Genomic DNA, 13376 nt, shown 5'->3' on the forward strand with positions numbered 1-13376 from the left:
ATGTATCCCGAATCCACCACTGACTCCCCAGCGCGACTCTCGCTGCGGCAGACGGGCTCCCCAGGGATGATTTACAGGTAAGGGCACGGGGCGGTGCCAGGGGGGCTTCAAACCCACAGCCACGGCACCCCAAAACTGCCCTGGCATGCTTCATGCAAAAACTTCCAGGACTGCAAAAAGCCAAGCAGCAGTTTTGGGTCCTGACGCCCGTTGCGGGAAGAGCGGGGACTTTCGGGGAGCGCGCCGGTGCCCGCTGCACGGCGTCCCCCACGGCCGCCGGCTCTGCCGCTCGGTCCCCCTCCACCTGTCTAACGGGGTTTGTGGCATCTTTCTTCTCTCTCCCCTTTGCTGTCGGAAGCGCGAGGTACGGGAGCCCCAAGCGCCAGCTCCAGTTCTACAGGTAACCCAGCCCTTCCCCCTCCCCAAACCCCTCCGGTGAGCAGACACGGCCGAAGACGTGCCCAGGGCACTGCTGGCACGGGTGCTGCCAGCGCAGCGCTGTCCTGCCGCGGGCAGGGGTCCCTCCGTGTGGGGTGGGCATCACCGGCGTGGCGCCATGTCTTTGCCTACTCGTGGGTTTGGCAGCGCAACGCGGGAACCCCGCGCATGAGGCTGGGTAGGTGGGGGCTGCCCTCACCGAGTGTCCCGAGCAGCAGAGCGTGGCCGGAGTGTGGCCAGATTGTAGCCAGAGGGCTACTGGGGGCAGCCTCCACGGGGGCGCGGCACTGGCCTCGGCGCGGCTCTGGGGGAGCATCCTGCGCCGATGCTGCGCCGGGAAGAGCCCGCTGGCTTCTCCCAAGGGCAGCCCCAGGAACGCAGCCAGGCGCTCCACGGCTCCTTCCATTAAGAGAAGCGTCATTAAGTGGTACCGGAGGCCACACTTCCCCCCATCCTTTTACCGTCTGAAACGAAGGTGGCACTTTTCCCCGCACGCCGTGCCAGCAGCCGCTTTGGTGCTGCACCAGGTCCGGCCCAGCTGCGATGGGTTGGGGGACAGGGGGCTGTCCCCAAAAGCGCCATGGCCTCCCTGCTCCGTCCCCGCACGCGGTGGGAGGAGGAGAGGGTAGCCGGCACCAGGGTGGCTCGGCGGCACTGCAAGTGTGCCTGTCCCGGTGGTGTGCCGCTGCCAGCACTGCTGAGCCCGCGTGGCGGGTGGGTTCTGGCTACCAAACAGGCTGGGCGCAGCGTGCACCTGAACCGCTGGACACATCAGGTGCGAGAGGCCACACGGTGATGGCGCGGGCCTTGTCGCGGCAGGGCGGTGGTCGGCCGCGGGCGGAGGCGGCAATGCCAGCGTTGGTAAAGCAGCGGCACATCCCTGGGCTTTTAGCGAAGCAGCCATGAATAATTTAGCCGCCCTTCGCGAGGAAGAAAATCCCCTAATAGGGCTAATGGAGCGCGGTGAGAGCGCCGGGCGCTGGGGGGGCCGCCGCCGCCGCCAAGTGCTGCAGCCGCCAAGTGCCGACACTCCCCTCAAGCAAAAAATCCCGGCGGCCGCGCGTCTCTTATAGCTGCCGGGGCAGCCCGGCCGCCCAGAGCTTTGCTGCCCGGCAGCGGCGTCCCCGGCGCGCGGGTGAGTTGGGGCCGGTGGCGCGGGCGGTGAGCGGGGACGGGTGCAGGCGGTGGCAGCCGGCCGCCCGCCACAGGGAGGGTTTGCTGTGCGGGTGACTCAGGATTTGGTGGCTCGTGGGGGGTCTCCTCTGGGGTTTGGGGTCCTTTCAGCTTTAGGCAGGCTGTTGGTCACCAGTGGGTTCCCAGCTTGGCATGCCAGGCCAGCCGGATGCCTTCCTGAGCGGCCACCCCACACCCCCAGCTGCCGCCCACTTGTTGTGCCCATCGCACGCTAACTGCTGCCGTCACCCCGCAGAGCCTACGCCCCGTCCCCATCCCCATTCCCGCAAAACAGCCTCTCCCGCTTGGGCAGGGCACCGCCCCGGCTGCGGCAGCTCCTGCTGCAGCCGTGGAGAAGGGCCGGTGCCAGCGGCACCAGCTCCGTTCTCCGGCTTCGAGGTGCGGCAGAAGGGGAGGCTGGTGGCCAGGGTTCCGTTCAGCTTCGCCGCAGGAGAGGGGTCCCCTCCCCACATCTCCCCGCGCTCCGAGCCCTCGCTGCGGCACAGGAGGATCCCCGGCGGCGCTGGGTGTCCCTTACGGCTGCTGCTCGCCGTCCTCTGCGTTTGCTCCTTCTCTTTTCTCGAGGTCTCACCTCAACGGGGAAGTGCACTTTGCTTTTGGCTCCGTAAATTTGAGCTTCGCAAGGAAAGAAAAACACACCGGTGGGAGCCCGGCTGGAGCCTGATGCCGGCACAGCTCCGGCACAGGGCACTCCCAGCGGCTGCTTCGGCACCAGTGCCGCGGTTTTGGCTCGGGTCCCCGCTCCTTCTCTCAGATGTGGAGCACGAGGGACGCTGTGGAGAGTGGCAGGGAAATCGAGATCCCAGCCGTAGGGGTGGTGGGCACCACCGGCGCCCGAGGAGCCCACTCTGCGGCAGGCTGTTTTCGGCAGCCCACGCCGGCTGGCAGGTCGCTGCCGCAGCTGCGGGGAAGGCATTGGCTGGCGGCACGGTTGCGGCAGCCTGCTGCAGGCACGGCAGCCCCCAGCCAGCACCTGGCACCCATGGCCCCTCTGCCATGCCCACCCTCCCTGGGGAGCCCCATGGCGCTGCCTTTCCCGTCCTGACCTTTCCCGCGTGCCAGATCCTCACCGCTCACCCCACCCGGCTCATGGGGCCACCACGTCCCTCAGGTGGAGGCATACCGGTGGCAGCCCAGCTGGCGCGAGCTGGGAGGCAGCACAGCCATGCCGGGCACCTGCTGCGGCCCCGGCTGCCCGTTGTCATCGAGCTGTGAGCAACGCCATGTGCCTTCCCTGCCGCTGCCGCCCTCTCCTTTGTGCTTTGGCATCCCCACCAAGGCTGTGCTCTGCTGAAGCGACTGGCTTGGCCAGGGTCCCTGCTCTGCCCTCCCCATGCCACAGACCCGCTGTAGGGCCTCGCAGGGGTGGGTGCTGCCGGGGCCGCAGCGGCGCGGGCACGGCTCTCCCGTGAGCGGCGGCAGAGCCCAGCGTCGTGGCGGGGCGCTTTCCCAGCTCTCTCCGTAGCATCACTGAGCGGGCAGCAGTGGGGCCGGGCTGCAGAGCCCACGCCGGGGCGGCAGGATGCTCTCCATGACGTACAGCGAGAGCCTGCGCAGCGTGGCCAGCCGGCACCCCCCTGAGTGGGGGCTGCCGCCGGCCCCCCGGCCGGCCGACGGGCTGGAGCTGCGGCGGCTGCGGGACGTGCGGGCGGCAGCGCGAGCGAAGACGCTGGAGGAGTTCCTGCGGACGCACGGGCTCTCGCTGGCCGACAGCACCGCCCGCGTCACTGGCATGAAGTACAGGTAAGGCCACACCGGTGCCCGCCGGGGCGGCGAATGCGGCGAGGGCCGAGCGCGCCTGGCCCGAGGTGCAGGGACGGAGCAGGGGATGCCACTTAGCGCTGGTTTCACCCCTCACCGGGGAGGGCCAGGCCTGCAGGCTCTCACCGGTCCGTCTCTGTGCCGTGCCGAGGTCGGGAGGAGCCGGTGTCCTTGGCATGGAAGGCGGTTTCGCGGAGCAGCGCCGCTGCCTCTCGCTTGGTTCTCCGTTTTGCCGTCGGGAAGTTGGCGCGAACATGCTCGGCGCGTTCAAAGATGAGGAGCGAGAGCCAAGAGCTGCAGGAACGCTGTGTCCATCCATGGACCCATCACCGCAGAGCTGCTGCTCCGTTAACGGCGCGCGCAGGGCCGGGGCGCAGCACCAGGCGTCCCAGGGCTCCGGCCAACTTTTGTCCTTCCCGTGTCCGGGCAGCCGGAGCCGTGGGCTGCGGCTCCTCCGAGGGCATGTGGCTGGTTTTCCCAGCACGGTGGCCCTTCCCGTTCTCCCCCGGCATCGCAGGTGGGGCGATGGGCCGGCGGCACCGATAACCTCAGTGGGGTCTGGGCCAGGGGCACCGGGGCTGGGGCCAGCGGCTGTTCCCTGCTGTGAAAACAAAGTGCCCCTGCTGCGGCGAAGCCCCCGGGCGACGGCAGCTCTGCCGGCTCCTGCTGTGCCATGCCACACTGTGCCGCGCCGTGGGTCAGGTTCCCCTCTGCTCACCATGACAGAGGTAACATTTACACGGCGGCGAGAGCCCATCTAATATTCATGGGGCGGTTATTAATTGATGGGCAGAGGCTGGCGCAGCCCCCCTCGGTGCTCCTCCGGGCGCGTGCCCGCTGCGGGCTGGGGGCCATGGGGACAAACCCCCAAAAGCTCTGGAGTTTCTCCTCCTGAGCTCCCCAATTGCTGCCAGGTCCCCTCTCCCCGGTGCCAGCAGCAGGGCTGGCAGGATTACCCAGCTAAGGAGCTTTGCGGCCGAGGGGAGCGGAGGGGATTACAGGATCTCTTGTTCGGTTGGGGCCCAACGTGTGGGATTCCCCCCGCTCCCTGCTCCTCTCCCGGGGGAGCACAGCCGGGGTGGCCAAGGGGGGCAACCGGCCCCGCTTCAGCAAAGTGCCAGCGGCATTGCCGTCGCCTGCGCTCTCGCCCCAGAATTGTGTTTGGTGACGTGCCAGGAGATTTTTGTTTCCGACTCGCGTCCACCCGAGCGGACGGACGGGGGGAAGCCGCCCCTTCGCCCCCGCAGCCTCAGCCCCCCCGCTGCGCCCCGAACCGCGGCCAGTGGGGCGCGGGGGTGCCGGCGGGGGCCCCTGCCCGCCCAAGTGCCGCTCGCTCGCTCGGCGAGCTCATCAAATATTGAGGGCAGGAGGGCTGACGGGAGCCGCCGCGCGCCTGCCGCCTCGCAGCCCCCCGCCGTCACGTTGGCGGAGCGGCGGTGCGCGGGCGCGCGGGAGGAGCTCCCGCCTCGCCCGGGGCACCGGCTAAATTTAGGCAGCCGGGGCGGCCGCCCGCCGGAGCAGCATGCAGGTCTCCTTTGTGTGCTCCGAGCACAGCATCAAGAGCCGGAGCGCCGAGGACCGGCTGAACCGCCAGAATGCTGGCAGCCCCAGCCTCGGCACCCGCGGCAAGTTCCGGGCGGTGGCCATGGTGGCCCGCAGCCTGGGCCAGCTCTCGGTGCAGAACGCGCCCTCCTCCAGCGAGTCCAGCGTCAAGCAGCCGGGGATGAAGTACCGGTAGGAGACGGGTGCTGCTCAGCTGCTCCCCCTGGTCCTCAGCGGCGGGGGGGGGCTGGGGGGGCCGGGGGTGCTCCCTCCCCTAACCGCACTCGGGTCCCGCGCCGTAGGGTTCTGGGTGCTAAAAGTGCTGACCGTGCACCTCTGTCGCCTGCCGCACCGTTTGCGCCGCTCCCCTCTTGGCGTGGCTTTGATCCGGCCTCACCTAAAACCGGGATGGGGGTGGGAAGGGACCCCATAATCCGGGCAAAGATCAGCGGGATCCCCAATCTGTGACTGCCGAGCTGGGGGGGTCCGAGAGCCACGGCGCACGCTAATCCCCCAGCTGCCATGGCTTCCTTACGGCGCTGCCGGAGACTCACTGCCCTGCGAAGCGTGCGCGGAGCCGTAAGCCGGGATTCAGCCTCCGGCTGCCCGCGGTGGGCTGGAAACGAGGGGTGGTGGGAGTGTGCGGTGCCCCCAGCCAGACCCCGCCACGTCCTTGGCACCGTGGCAGTGCCAAGACTTCCCCCTTCCCCCAGGGAGGAGCGGGCACGCCGTGGTCTGGCTGACAGCTGCTGCGTGCCCAGATGCGAGTGGCATGGGGCCGCGGCGCGCGCCAGGCCAGCAGAGTGCCGGGCTGAGTCCAGCCGTCACCCACCGTCGCTGTCCAGATCAGCCGAGTCCCCTCACCCGGGTGCTGGGGAGGGATCCGGGGAGCTCCGTCCAGTTCTCCAACACCGAACCCCCGCAGTGGCGGTGCTGGGGCCACCCCCAAGCTCTGCTGGCACCCCCAGGCGACCAGGCAAGAGGCTTCGGGGCAGGAAAGCCCCGCGGCCGCCGAACGCTCTAAAAATAACGCGGGGCCGGGGGGAGCGCCCGCGCCTCCAGATGTTGGGCAATAACGCAGCGGCGCGGAAGGAAGATGCTCCAACTGGGCTCAGCCCGCGATCCACCGCCGCCATCGGACCACAGCTGCTCCGTGCCCGGCTCCCTGTGCCCGTGCCGGCGATGCCGGCGCCTCCCGGTTGCTACGCGACACCGGCGCTGGCGGGCGGCGAGCTGCCACGGCTCACCTACACTTTATTTATTTTAACACCCGTCGCTCGAGCCTTTGTCATTTTCAACGAGAAAGCGGCTCCGTCACCGCGGCGAAGGCGTCTGCCAGCCCGGCCCCCCCTTCCCGACAGCTGTTCTCCGGCTCCTTGCACCGGGCGAGTTTTCAGGGGTGCTCCGTTGCTCCGGGACCCCGCCGCTCGCTGCCCGTGCGAGCCCCGCGCTCCCTTCTGCCACGCCGCAGAGAACGGGCACAGCTCGTGCCACGTGTGGCACGCTCCGCTCCTGACCACTGGTGTGCCACCTCCCCCTCCTCCTGCCCCATCCCCCCGCACCAGCAGTGCTGTTGGCAGAGCCGGACACCCCGGCCTCGTCACGGGGAGCCACTTTAACCAGGTCACTGCCCGCTGCCGCTCTCGATTACCTCGCCGGGCACAGCAATTATTTTGCGTGCGGGAAACAGCATCGCGGCAGCAGTGCTGGCCGTGCCGCCGGCGAGCCACGGCTTGCCTGGCCTGGCCTGGCTTTTTCGTCGGTCGCTGGCGACCATTCCAGACGGGGATGGGGACGGGGATGGGGACTGGCACGGGGGACTGCGACTCACTGGCACGCGGATGCACGAGACAGCGTTGTGGGGCTTTCCGGCGGCTTTCCTAACGGCGCTCTGTCTTCCAGGAACCTCGGGAAGTCAGGGCTGCGTGTGTCCTGCCTGGGCCTGGGTAAGTGCCGGGGTTCTCCGTGGCCCCTTGCCAGCTCCTCCGTCCCGCGGCTCCTGCCGGTGCTCCCCGGCGAGGGTGGCACTCACCTGCTCCGGTGACGCTTCACGGAGGGAAGGAAAGGGTTTTCCTCTGGCCCGGTGGCTGTTTTGAGACACAGCCCAGAAGTTGTCAAATTATTTTCTCTTTTTCTCCTCGGACGTGATTGGAAGCGACCGGGCCATGCTGGGAGCACCGTGCCACACGCCGCAGGGCCAACCGCAGCCGCCATGTGACGGGGCTGTGCCAGGGGAGCCGGGGCGGGTGGCCAGAGGCTCGGGGCAGTGGCGGGCGGTGCTCACCGCGCTCACCGTGCGTGCCCCCTCTCTCCTCCGCAGGGACATGGGTGACTTTCGGAGGGCAGATCACAGATGAGGTGAGGATGGTGCTGGTCTCGGTGCACGCGGTGTGCCAGAGCTCGCCAGCGCACACCTCCGCGCTCCGGCTCTCGGCCACCCCCGTTGCCGACCCACCCTGCTCTCCCCTCGCAGATGGCGGAGCAGCTGATGACTTTAGCCTACGACAACGGCATCAATCTCTTCGACACGGCAGAAGTCTACGCCGCCGGCAAGTAGGTACCTGCTGCAGCGGCAGCGCGAGGGGCCTCATCCTGCACCCCGGCTGCTGGCACCTCCGAGCGGCAGCGGCACCGGGAGTCTCCCGGGCTTGCCGGCTGCACATAGTGAGCTCGTGCGTCAGGGAGCCGCTCGGCTCGGGGCGCTGCAGCCGGAGGGGGAAACGGCGTCCCCGCGGCCACCACGTCTGCCTCTGGGTCGCCGGGGCGCTGGTGGCTGACGGCTCCTTCTCTCGCAGGGCCGAGGTGGTGTTGGGGAACATCATCAAGAAGAAAGGGTGGAGGTAAGGTGGGCTTCATTCCTGCACGACAAATCCGGTCACCGCGGTGCCGATGGCTGGGGAGAGGTGGCGGAGCCACCCAGGCGTGAACGTGAGCAGGAAGGGAGCAGGCAGGGCATGGGCAGGGAGCGGGCAGGGCGCGTGGGGCTTCGCGGGTGCCACCACCAGTGACTCTCTTTCTCCCTGCAGACGGTCCAGCCTGGTGATCACCACCAAAATCTTCTGGGGAGGAAAGTAGGTAACACACCCGCCCCGCGGCAGAGCGGCTGGAGCACGCCGGGCTCTCACCCACCTTTCCTTTTCCAGGGCCGAGACGGAGAGGGGCCTGTCCCGAAAGCACATCATAGAAGGTAGGGACGCTCGCCGGGCACTGCTGGCCTCGGCGCCAGGCTGTGCCTGCACCGGCTGCCTTGTGGGTGGTGCCTGACGGTCCCGCCGGTGTGGCAGGTCTGAAGGCGTCGCTGGAGCGGCTGCAGCTGGAGTACGTGGACGTGGTGTTTGCCAACCGGCCCGACCCCAACACGCCGATGGAAGGTGGGTGCCATGCTGCGGTGCCATGCTCCTCCCCACTGCCTTCTGTTGCCATCGCGGTTCGTTTGCGCCAGGCTTTTATCCAAAGAGCGTTTTCCCTTCCCGAGCAGAAACCGCTTCACCGCTGCCACGGTCAGCCCATGCCGCGGTTAAGCCTCTGCCACCCCCAGCCCGGCACCGGGACCCACCTCGGGCCGTGGCGGGGTGGGTTGGCAGCGCAGCGGAGGGTCCCGGTGAGCCGCTCGCCCTGCTCTGCCGGCAGCGGCCGACTCCACTCTCTCTAAATCTCTCTTTTATCACCAGGGGACCCATTTAGTTCCTCCAAGTCCAGGACTTTCATCGTAGAAGGTACTCCCTGCCCGCACTGCCCGCCGGCCGCTGCCTGCGTCCCGGCGGTGCTTCCCAGGGCAGAACCCCCCCCTCCTCCGTGATTTCCATCCCCGGCCCCCTGCCGCAAGCAGACCCTGCCACGAATCGCACGGGCAGCGGCTGCACAACAACCCCCCTGCCCCCTCCCACCGCCGAGCGGCACCCGGGGACAGCGGCAGGGTCCCTCCTTGCCGGGGCAGCTCCGAGCATGCCGGGGCCCATGCTCCGGCACTGGCGAGGCGAGCTTCGTGCCCACCGCTCTCCCCGCCACCCGCCTTTGGCTGCAGGAGCGCCTTGGCTTGGCCCCGGCCCGCATGGCTCAGGGCCGGCTCCCCCCGAGACCCCCGTGCCCCTCGCCCGGGGTCTGGGGTCCCCTCCCTCCCTCCCTCCCCTGGGTCTCGGCATGCGGGCCATGCTTCGGGTCTCTCCCCCAGCAGCAGTGCCAAGTGCACCACCGGCGCTGGTACCCCATGGGGCATGGGGCCAGTGCCAGGAGCTGAGCAGCTGCTCTCTGTGCCAGGAGAGCCCCAGCATCGCCAGCAGCATGTCAGGGTCGGCCATGGTCCCCGGCATGTCCCAAGCAGCTGCTCCCTCGGTCCCCATCCTGCTCCTTCTCCGAAAGCGTCCTCCGGACACAACCTGGCTCCCGCCTCTGTGTTGGGCAGGGAGACACTCGCCAGCCGTTGGCACAAGCCCCCTCCTGCCGGCACAGCACCATGCTAACCCCCACCTGCCGCTCTCCCCTTCCATCCTGGCAGAGACGGTGCGAGCCATGACCCACGTCATCAACCAGGGGATGGCCATGTACTGGGGCACCTCGCGCTGGAGCTCCATGGAGATCATGGTAGGGGTGCGGGGGGGCCGCGGCGGAGCAGCCCCGGCGCTGCCGGTGACGCTGATTTAATTAGACAGCAGCTGTCGGGCCAAGTGCTCCAGATGCGCTTGAGCCTTAATTATTTTCCAGGGCAGCTCTCAGCGCTCGGCTGGGGGGATTGGCGGGAGGCTCGAGGAGGGCGGTGGGCACTGAGGGTCCGGCTCTTCGGCAGGAGGCGTACTCCGTGGCCCGGCAGTTCAACCTGATCCCGCCGATCTGCGAGCAGGCTGAGTACCACATGTTCCAGCGGGAGAAGGTGGAGGTGCAGCTCCCCGAGCTCTTCCACAAGATCGGTATGGCGGCAGGGGTCCCACTGCGGGCAGCCCCTGCACAGTGCTCCCCAAAGCCCGGCGCTGCCACGGGCTGGCACAGCACAGCACATGTCCCCGGGGCCAACCAGCCCCCATGCCGTGGTCCCTGGGGGAGCTGGGGGGCAGCAGCATCACCCCCTGCTCTCTGTGCCCCCAGGCGTCGGAGCCATGACCTGGTCCCCGCTGGCCTGCGGCATCGTCTCGGGGAAGTACGACGGGGGGATCCCCCCCTACTCCCGCGCCTCGCTGAAGGTGAGCCCGGATGGGGCCAGGGGGAGCGTGGTGGCACAGGCAGAGACACCCCCTGTGCCCCGGGGAGCCTGGGGACACCGCGCCCATGCAAGGTCCCGGTACGCCCCGATCCCACCACGACACCCCCTCCCACCCTCCAGGGATACCAGTGGCTGAAGGACAAGATCCTGAGCGAGGAGGGCCGGCGGCAGCAGGCGAAGCTGAAGGAGCTGCAGGCCATCGCTGAGCGCCTGGGCTGCACCCTGCCCCAGCTCGCCATCGGTAAGGGGCTGGGGGGACGCCGGGGGGACGCCGGGGGCGGCTGAGCTGCGCTCAGGCTCCGCTCTTCCTCCTGCTCCAGCCTGGTGCCTGCGCAACGAGGGCGTCAGCTCTGTCTTGCTGGGCGCCTCCAACGCCGACCAGCTGATGGAGAACATCGGAGCAATACAGGTCAGTGCTTGCTGGCACACTGGCACGCCGGCACTGCGCCAGGGAGAACTGTGCAGCAGAGAGGCGGCTCTGCTGGGCTGAGGCGGCGGGGGACGAGCCTGACCTAGGCTTGCCATAACTGGGTCACAGCCGGCGAGCCGGGGCTCGCAGCGTCAAGGTGGCGGGGAGGAGGCGGTGAGCATGGCACGGCCGTGTGCTGCCAGCACCCACTTCCTCCCACATGCCCCAGCGGCACGATCCTGACCCCCAACGGCATCCTCTGTCCCCCGCAGGTCCTTCCAAAGCTGTCGTCTTCCATTGTCCACGAGATCGATAGCATCCTGGGCAACAAACCCTACAGCAAGAAGGACTACAGATCCTAAGCACGCGCCCAAGCGCGCCACCCGCCGCGCAGCCCTCACCGCCCGTTCGCTTGCTTACGCTTCGTTGGAGCAAAGTGGAGAGTGTGGTTTGCACCGCAAGCCCGAGGCGCCACAAGCGCCAAGAGCCAGCGCTCCCGCCTGCGCCGCAGCCCTGGACCGTCATACCACTCCCGCTCGGTGCAGCTCCGGAGCACAGGGATGGCTGCCGGCGGGGAGTGTGCCAGGGACAGCCACAAGCTGCCCGGCCGCCCTGCCCGCAGCCGAAGTCGCCAGGGTGCCGCTGGTGCGGCGCAGGGACCCGTTGCATGCGTCGCTCCCGCCTCCTGCGTTGCCGGAGGCAGCGGGCACGAAGGCGGGGGGCGCGGGGGCGCGAGCGGGTGCTGTACGCCCAACGAGGCCAACAACACGAAGCTGTTCCCCAGCCTGCGCCCAGCCCCTCGCCTCTGCCCTGCCTGCGTCGTGGTGGCGCCGGCGCCACGGGGGCTGCAGTCCTGCGGGTGTACCCGCTCCCGGGGCAGGGTGGGGATGGGGGTACCCAGGGTGTCCCCGCCTGGGCTGAGCAGGGGCCTGGGCTCTGCTGCGGGAGGGGCTGGGGGGCGAGAGTGTGCGTGTGTGAGTGTGTGTGTGCCCAGACGCGCACGTATACACGTATGGATACAGACGCAGCTCCACAGGCACACACGTGTACATGCACCCATACACCTCCAGCTCCATATGTAGCTGCAGATCTATCTCTGGCTGTAGCCATATAGATAAACTGATCTTCCTGCAGATATCAACACCCATTTTGACATATAGATGTATGTATGTAGCTGTATGTGCACACGTCTATAAAAATTACATATATAATATGTATACAAATGCAGAAATGTAGACATGTGTATTTGTGACATACATATATATCTATGTAGCTACAGGCATATATCCATATATGTAGATGTATAGACGTGTACATATCCATGTAAATATATTGATACAGCTACATATATATTTGTATGTATATATGCACATGAACATTACACAGATATATACATAAATGTCTGTATGTACAGATATATGTGCAGATACATCTATATCAATACCTAGCTGTGTAACTATATACTCATACCTATAGAAACATATGCCTATATATACAGACATATACGTCTTTGTACGTTTGTACACGTACAGATGTGGATAGGTTATGCGGGTGCACGTATGTACGTGTCTGTGTACATGCAACCATATCAAAAGAACTGTATGTATCTACCTACATACACACACAGTCTGTGCATGTCCGTGTCCGTGTGTGTCCATGTGTGCACAAACCAGGAATGCGTGCAAGAGCTGGGGCTGGGGGGACAGCTCCATGGCCACCAGCCAGGGATGGGCCCTGTGTGTGCGTGCACGTGTGGGTGCGTGTACACACGTGTGCGTGCGCAGGACAGTACGGGGGCCGTGCCCACAGCCAGGACACCCCCCAGGGTCACACCATCACCGCCGGCACAGCCACCTTCACCCCCCGCAGCAGGACCCCCGCCCTCGCGCCCCCAGCTGCCAGGCTCCCGCTCCATCCTTCCCAAAGGATTTATTAAAACACAGAGAACAGAAACCGGGACACACGGAGCACAACATGAATGCGGGGGTGTTGCTTACAGCTGCCGTCAGCCTCCGGCCAGAAGCCGCCACTGCGGTGCAGCCGGTGTCACCACGCTCGCGGGTGGTCCTGTCCCGGCTCCGGCCATCCCCTCCCTCCCACCCACATTGCTTCCACCCGCGTACCCCAAGACCAGCACGCCTGGATCCCCAGCCTTGCCACGGCCCCACTGCCGGGACAGTGCCGGGGACTGCCCGCTGCGGTGCTGGCACACACCGAGGGTCCCGCCGGGGCTGGGCAGGCAGGCCCTGGCAGCGGGGCTGGCGGCAGCTGTGCATTTGCTCAAACACCACAAGGACGCAAAAATGGACCATACAGGGAAGCGCGGGAGCCGGCTCAGCCCTGGACAGGCACCCCGGAGCCACCGGCTGGGCAGCAGGGCACCTGCTGGCTGCCCTTGCGCCCACCCGTGCCAATAAAACCAGACATGAACACCGGGACGCCCTCCGGAACGCCCTCTGCTCTCAGCTCAGCCCACCGCGCCCACACAAACTCTTCAAGTCTTCAATAAGAAAGTGCAAAAAATGTACACGGAAACGAACCCCCCGGCCCGGCCGCTCCGGCGCCGGCAGGGGGCTGCGTCGGTCGAAGCACACTCGAAGCGGGAGCAGGAAAGTCCGGCAGCGCCGGCGGCAGCTCATCTTCCACACGGGCAACGCCGCCACGCTTCCCCTGCCTTTCCTCCGGCGACGGGGCGGCTGTCGGCCGGGGCCAGCGCTGCTGCGAGGAGAGGGGCGAGAGCCGCCTGTCAGCCGCGCTCTGTACCCTCCCGGCGCCGTGCCAGGGGTGAGGGCACAGATCCTGCCCCTGCTCCCACCACCGCGGCCGGCATCCACTGCG

The 13376-nt window shown here is 67.2% G+C and overlaps 1 protein-coding gene across 6 annotated transcripts; it reads left to right on the forward strand.

Moving 5' to 3' along the window:
- Window positions 1-10900, forward strand: KCNAB2 (potassium voltage-gated channel subfamily A regulatory beta subunit 2). Of its 6 annotated transcripts, none has more exons than XM_086625802.1 (15): window positions 1-77; window positions 359-400; window positions 6838-6881; window positions 7256-7293; window positions 7409-7488; window positions 7731-7775; window positions 7962-8006; window positions 8079-8122; window positions 8220-8306; window positions 9431-9516; window positions 9719-9839; window positions 10015-10109; window positions 10250-10370; window positions 10450-10538; window positions 10811-10900. In XM_086625802.1, the coding sequence occupies exons 1-15, from the start codon at window positions 1-3 to the stop codon at window positions 10898-10900; spliced, it is 1104 nt and encodes a 367-aa protein (XP_086481928.1). The 6 variants fall into 6 exon arrangements, with proteins under 6 accessions (XP_086481928.1, XP_086481929.1, XP_086481924.1 ...); XM_086625798.1 differs by lacking the exons at window positions 1-77; window positions 359-400 and adding exons at window positions 3155-3375; window positions 8607-8651; XM_086625799.1 differs by lacking the exons at window positions 1-77; window positions 359-400 and adding exons at window positions 4916-5127; window positions 8607-8651.
- Window positions 10901-13376: the final 2476 nt, after the last annotated feature.

The sequence above is a fragment of the Tauraco erythrolophus genome, chromosome 23 (genome assembly GCF_009769465.1).
Source record: "Tauraco erythrolophus isolate bTauEry1 chromosome 23, bTauEry1.pri, whole genome shotgun sequence".
Classification (NCBI taxonomy): domain Eukaryota; kingdom Metazoa; phylum Chordata; class Aves; order Musophagiformes; family Musophagidae; genus Tauraco; species Tauraco erythrolophus.

Coding starts and splice junctions, on each gene's coding strand:
- KCNAB2 (XM_086625798.1), top strand. CDS start 3,155: ATGCTCTCCATGACGTACAGCGAGAGCCTGCGCAGCGTGGCCAGCCGG. Junction 7,294..7,408: donor GAGGGCAGATCACAGATGAG/GTGAGGATGGTG, acceptor CTCCCCTCGCAG/ATGGCGGAGCAGCTGATGAC. Junction 10,110..10,249: donor ACTCCCGCGCCTCGCTGAAG/GTGAGCCCGGAT, acceptor CCCACCCTCCAG/GGATACCAGTGGCTGAAGGA.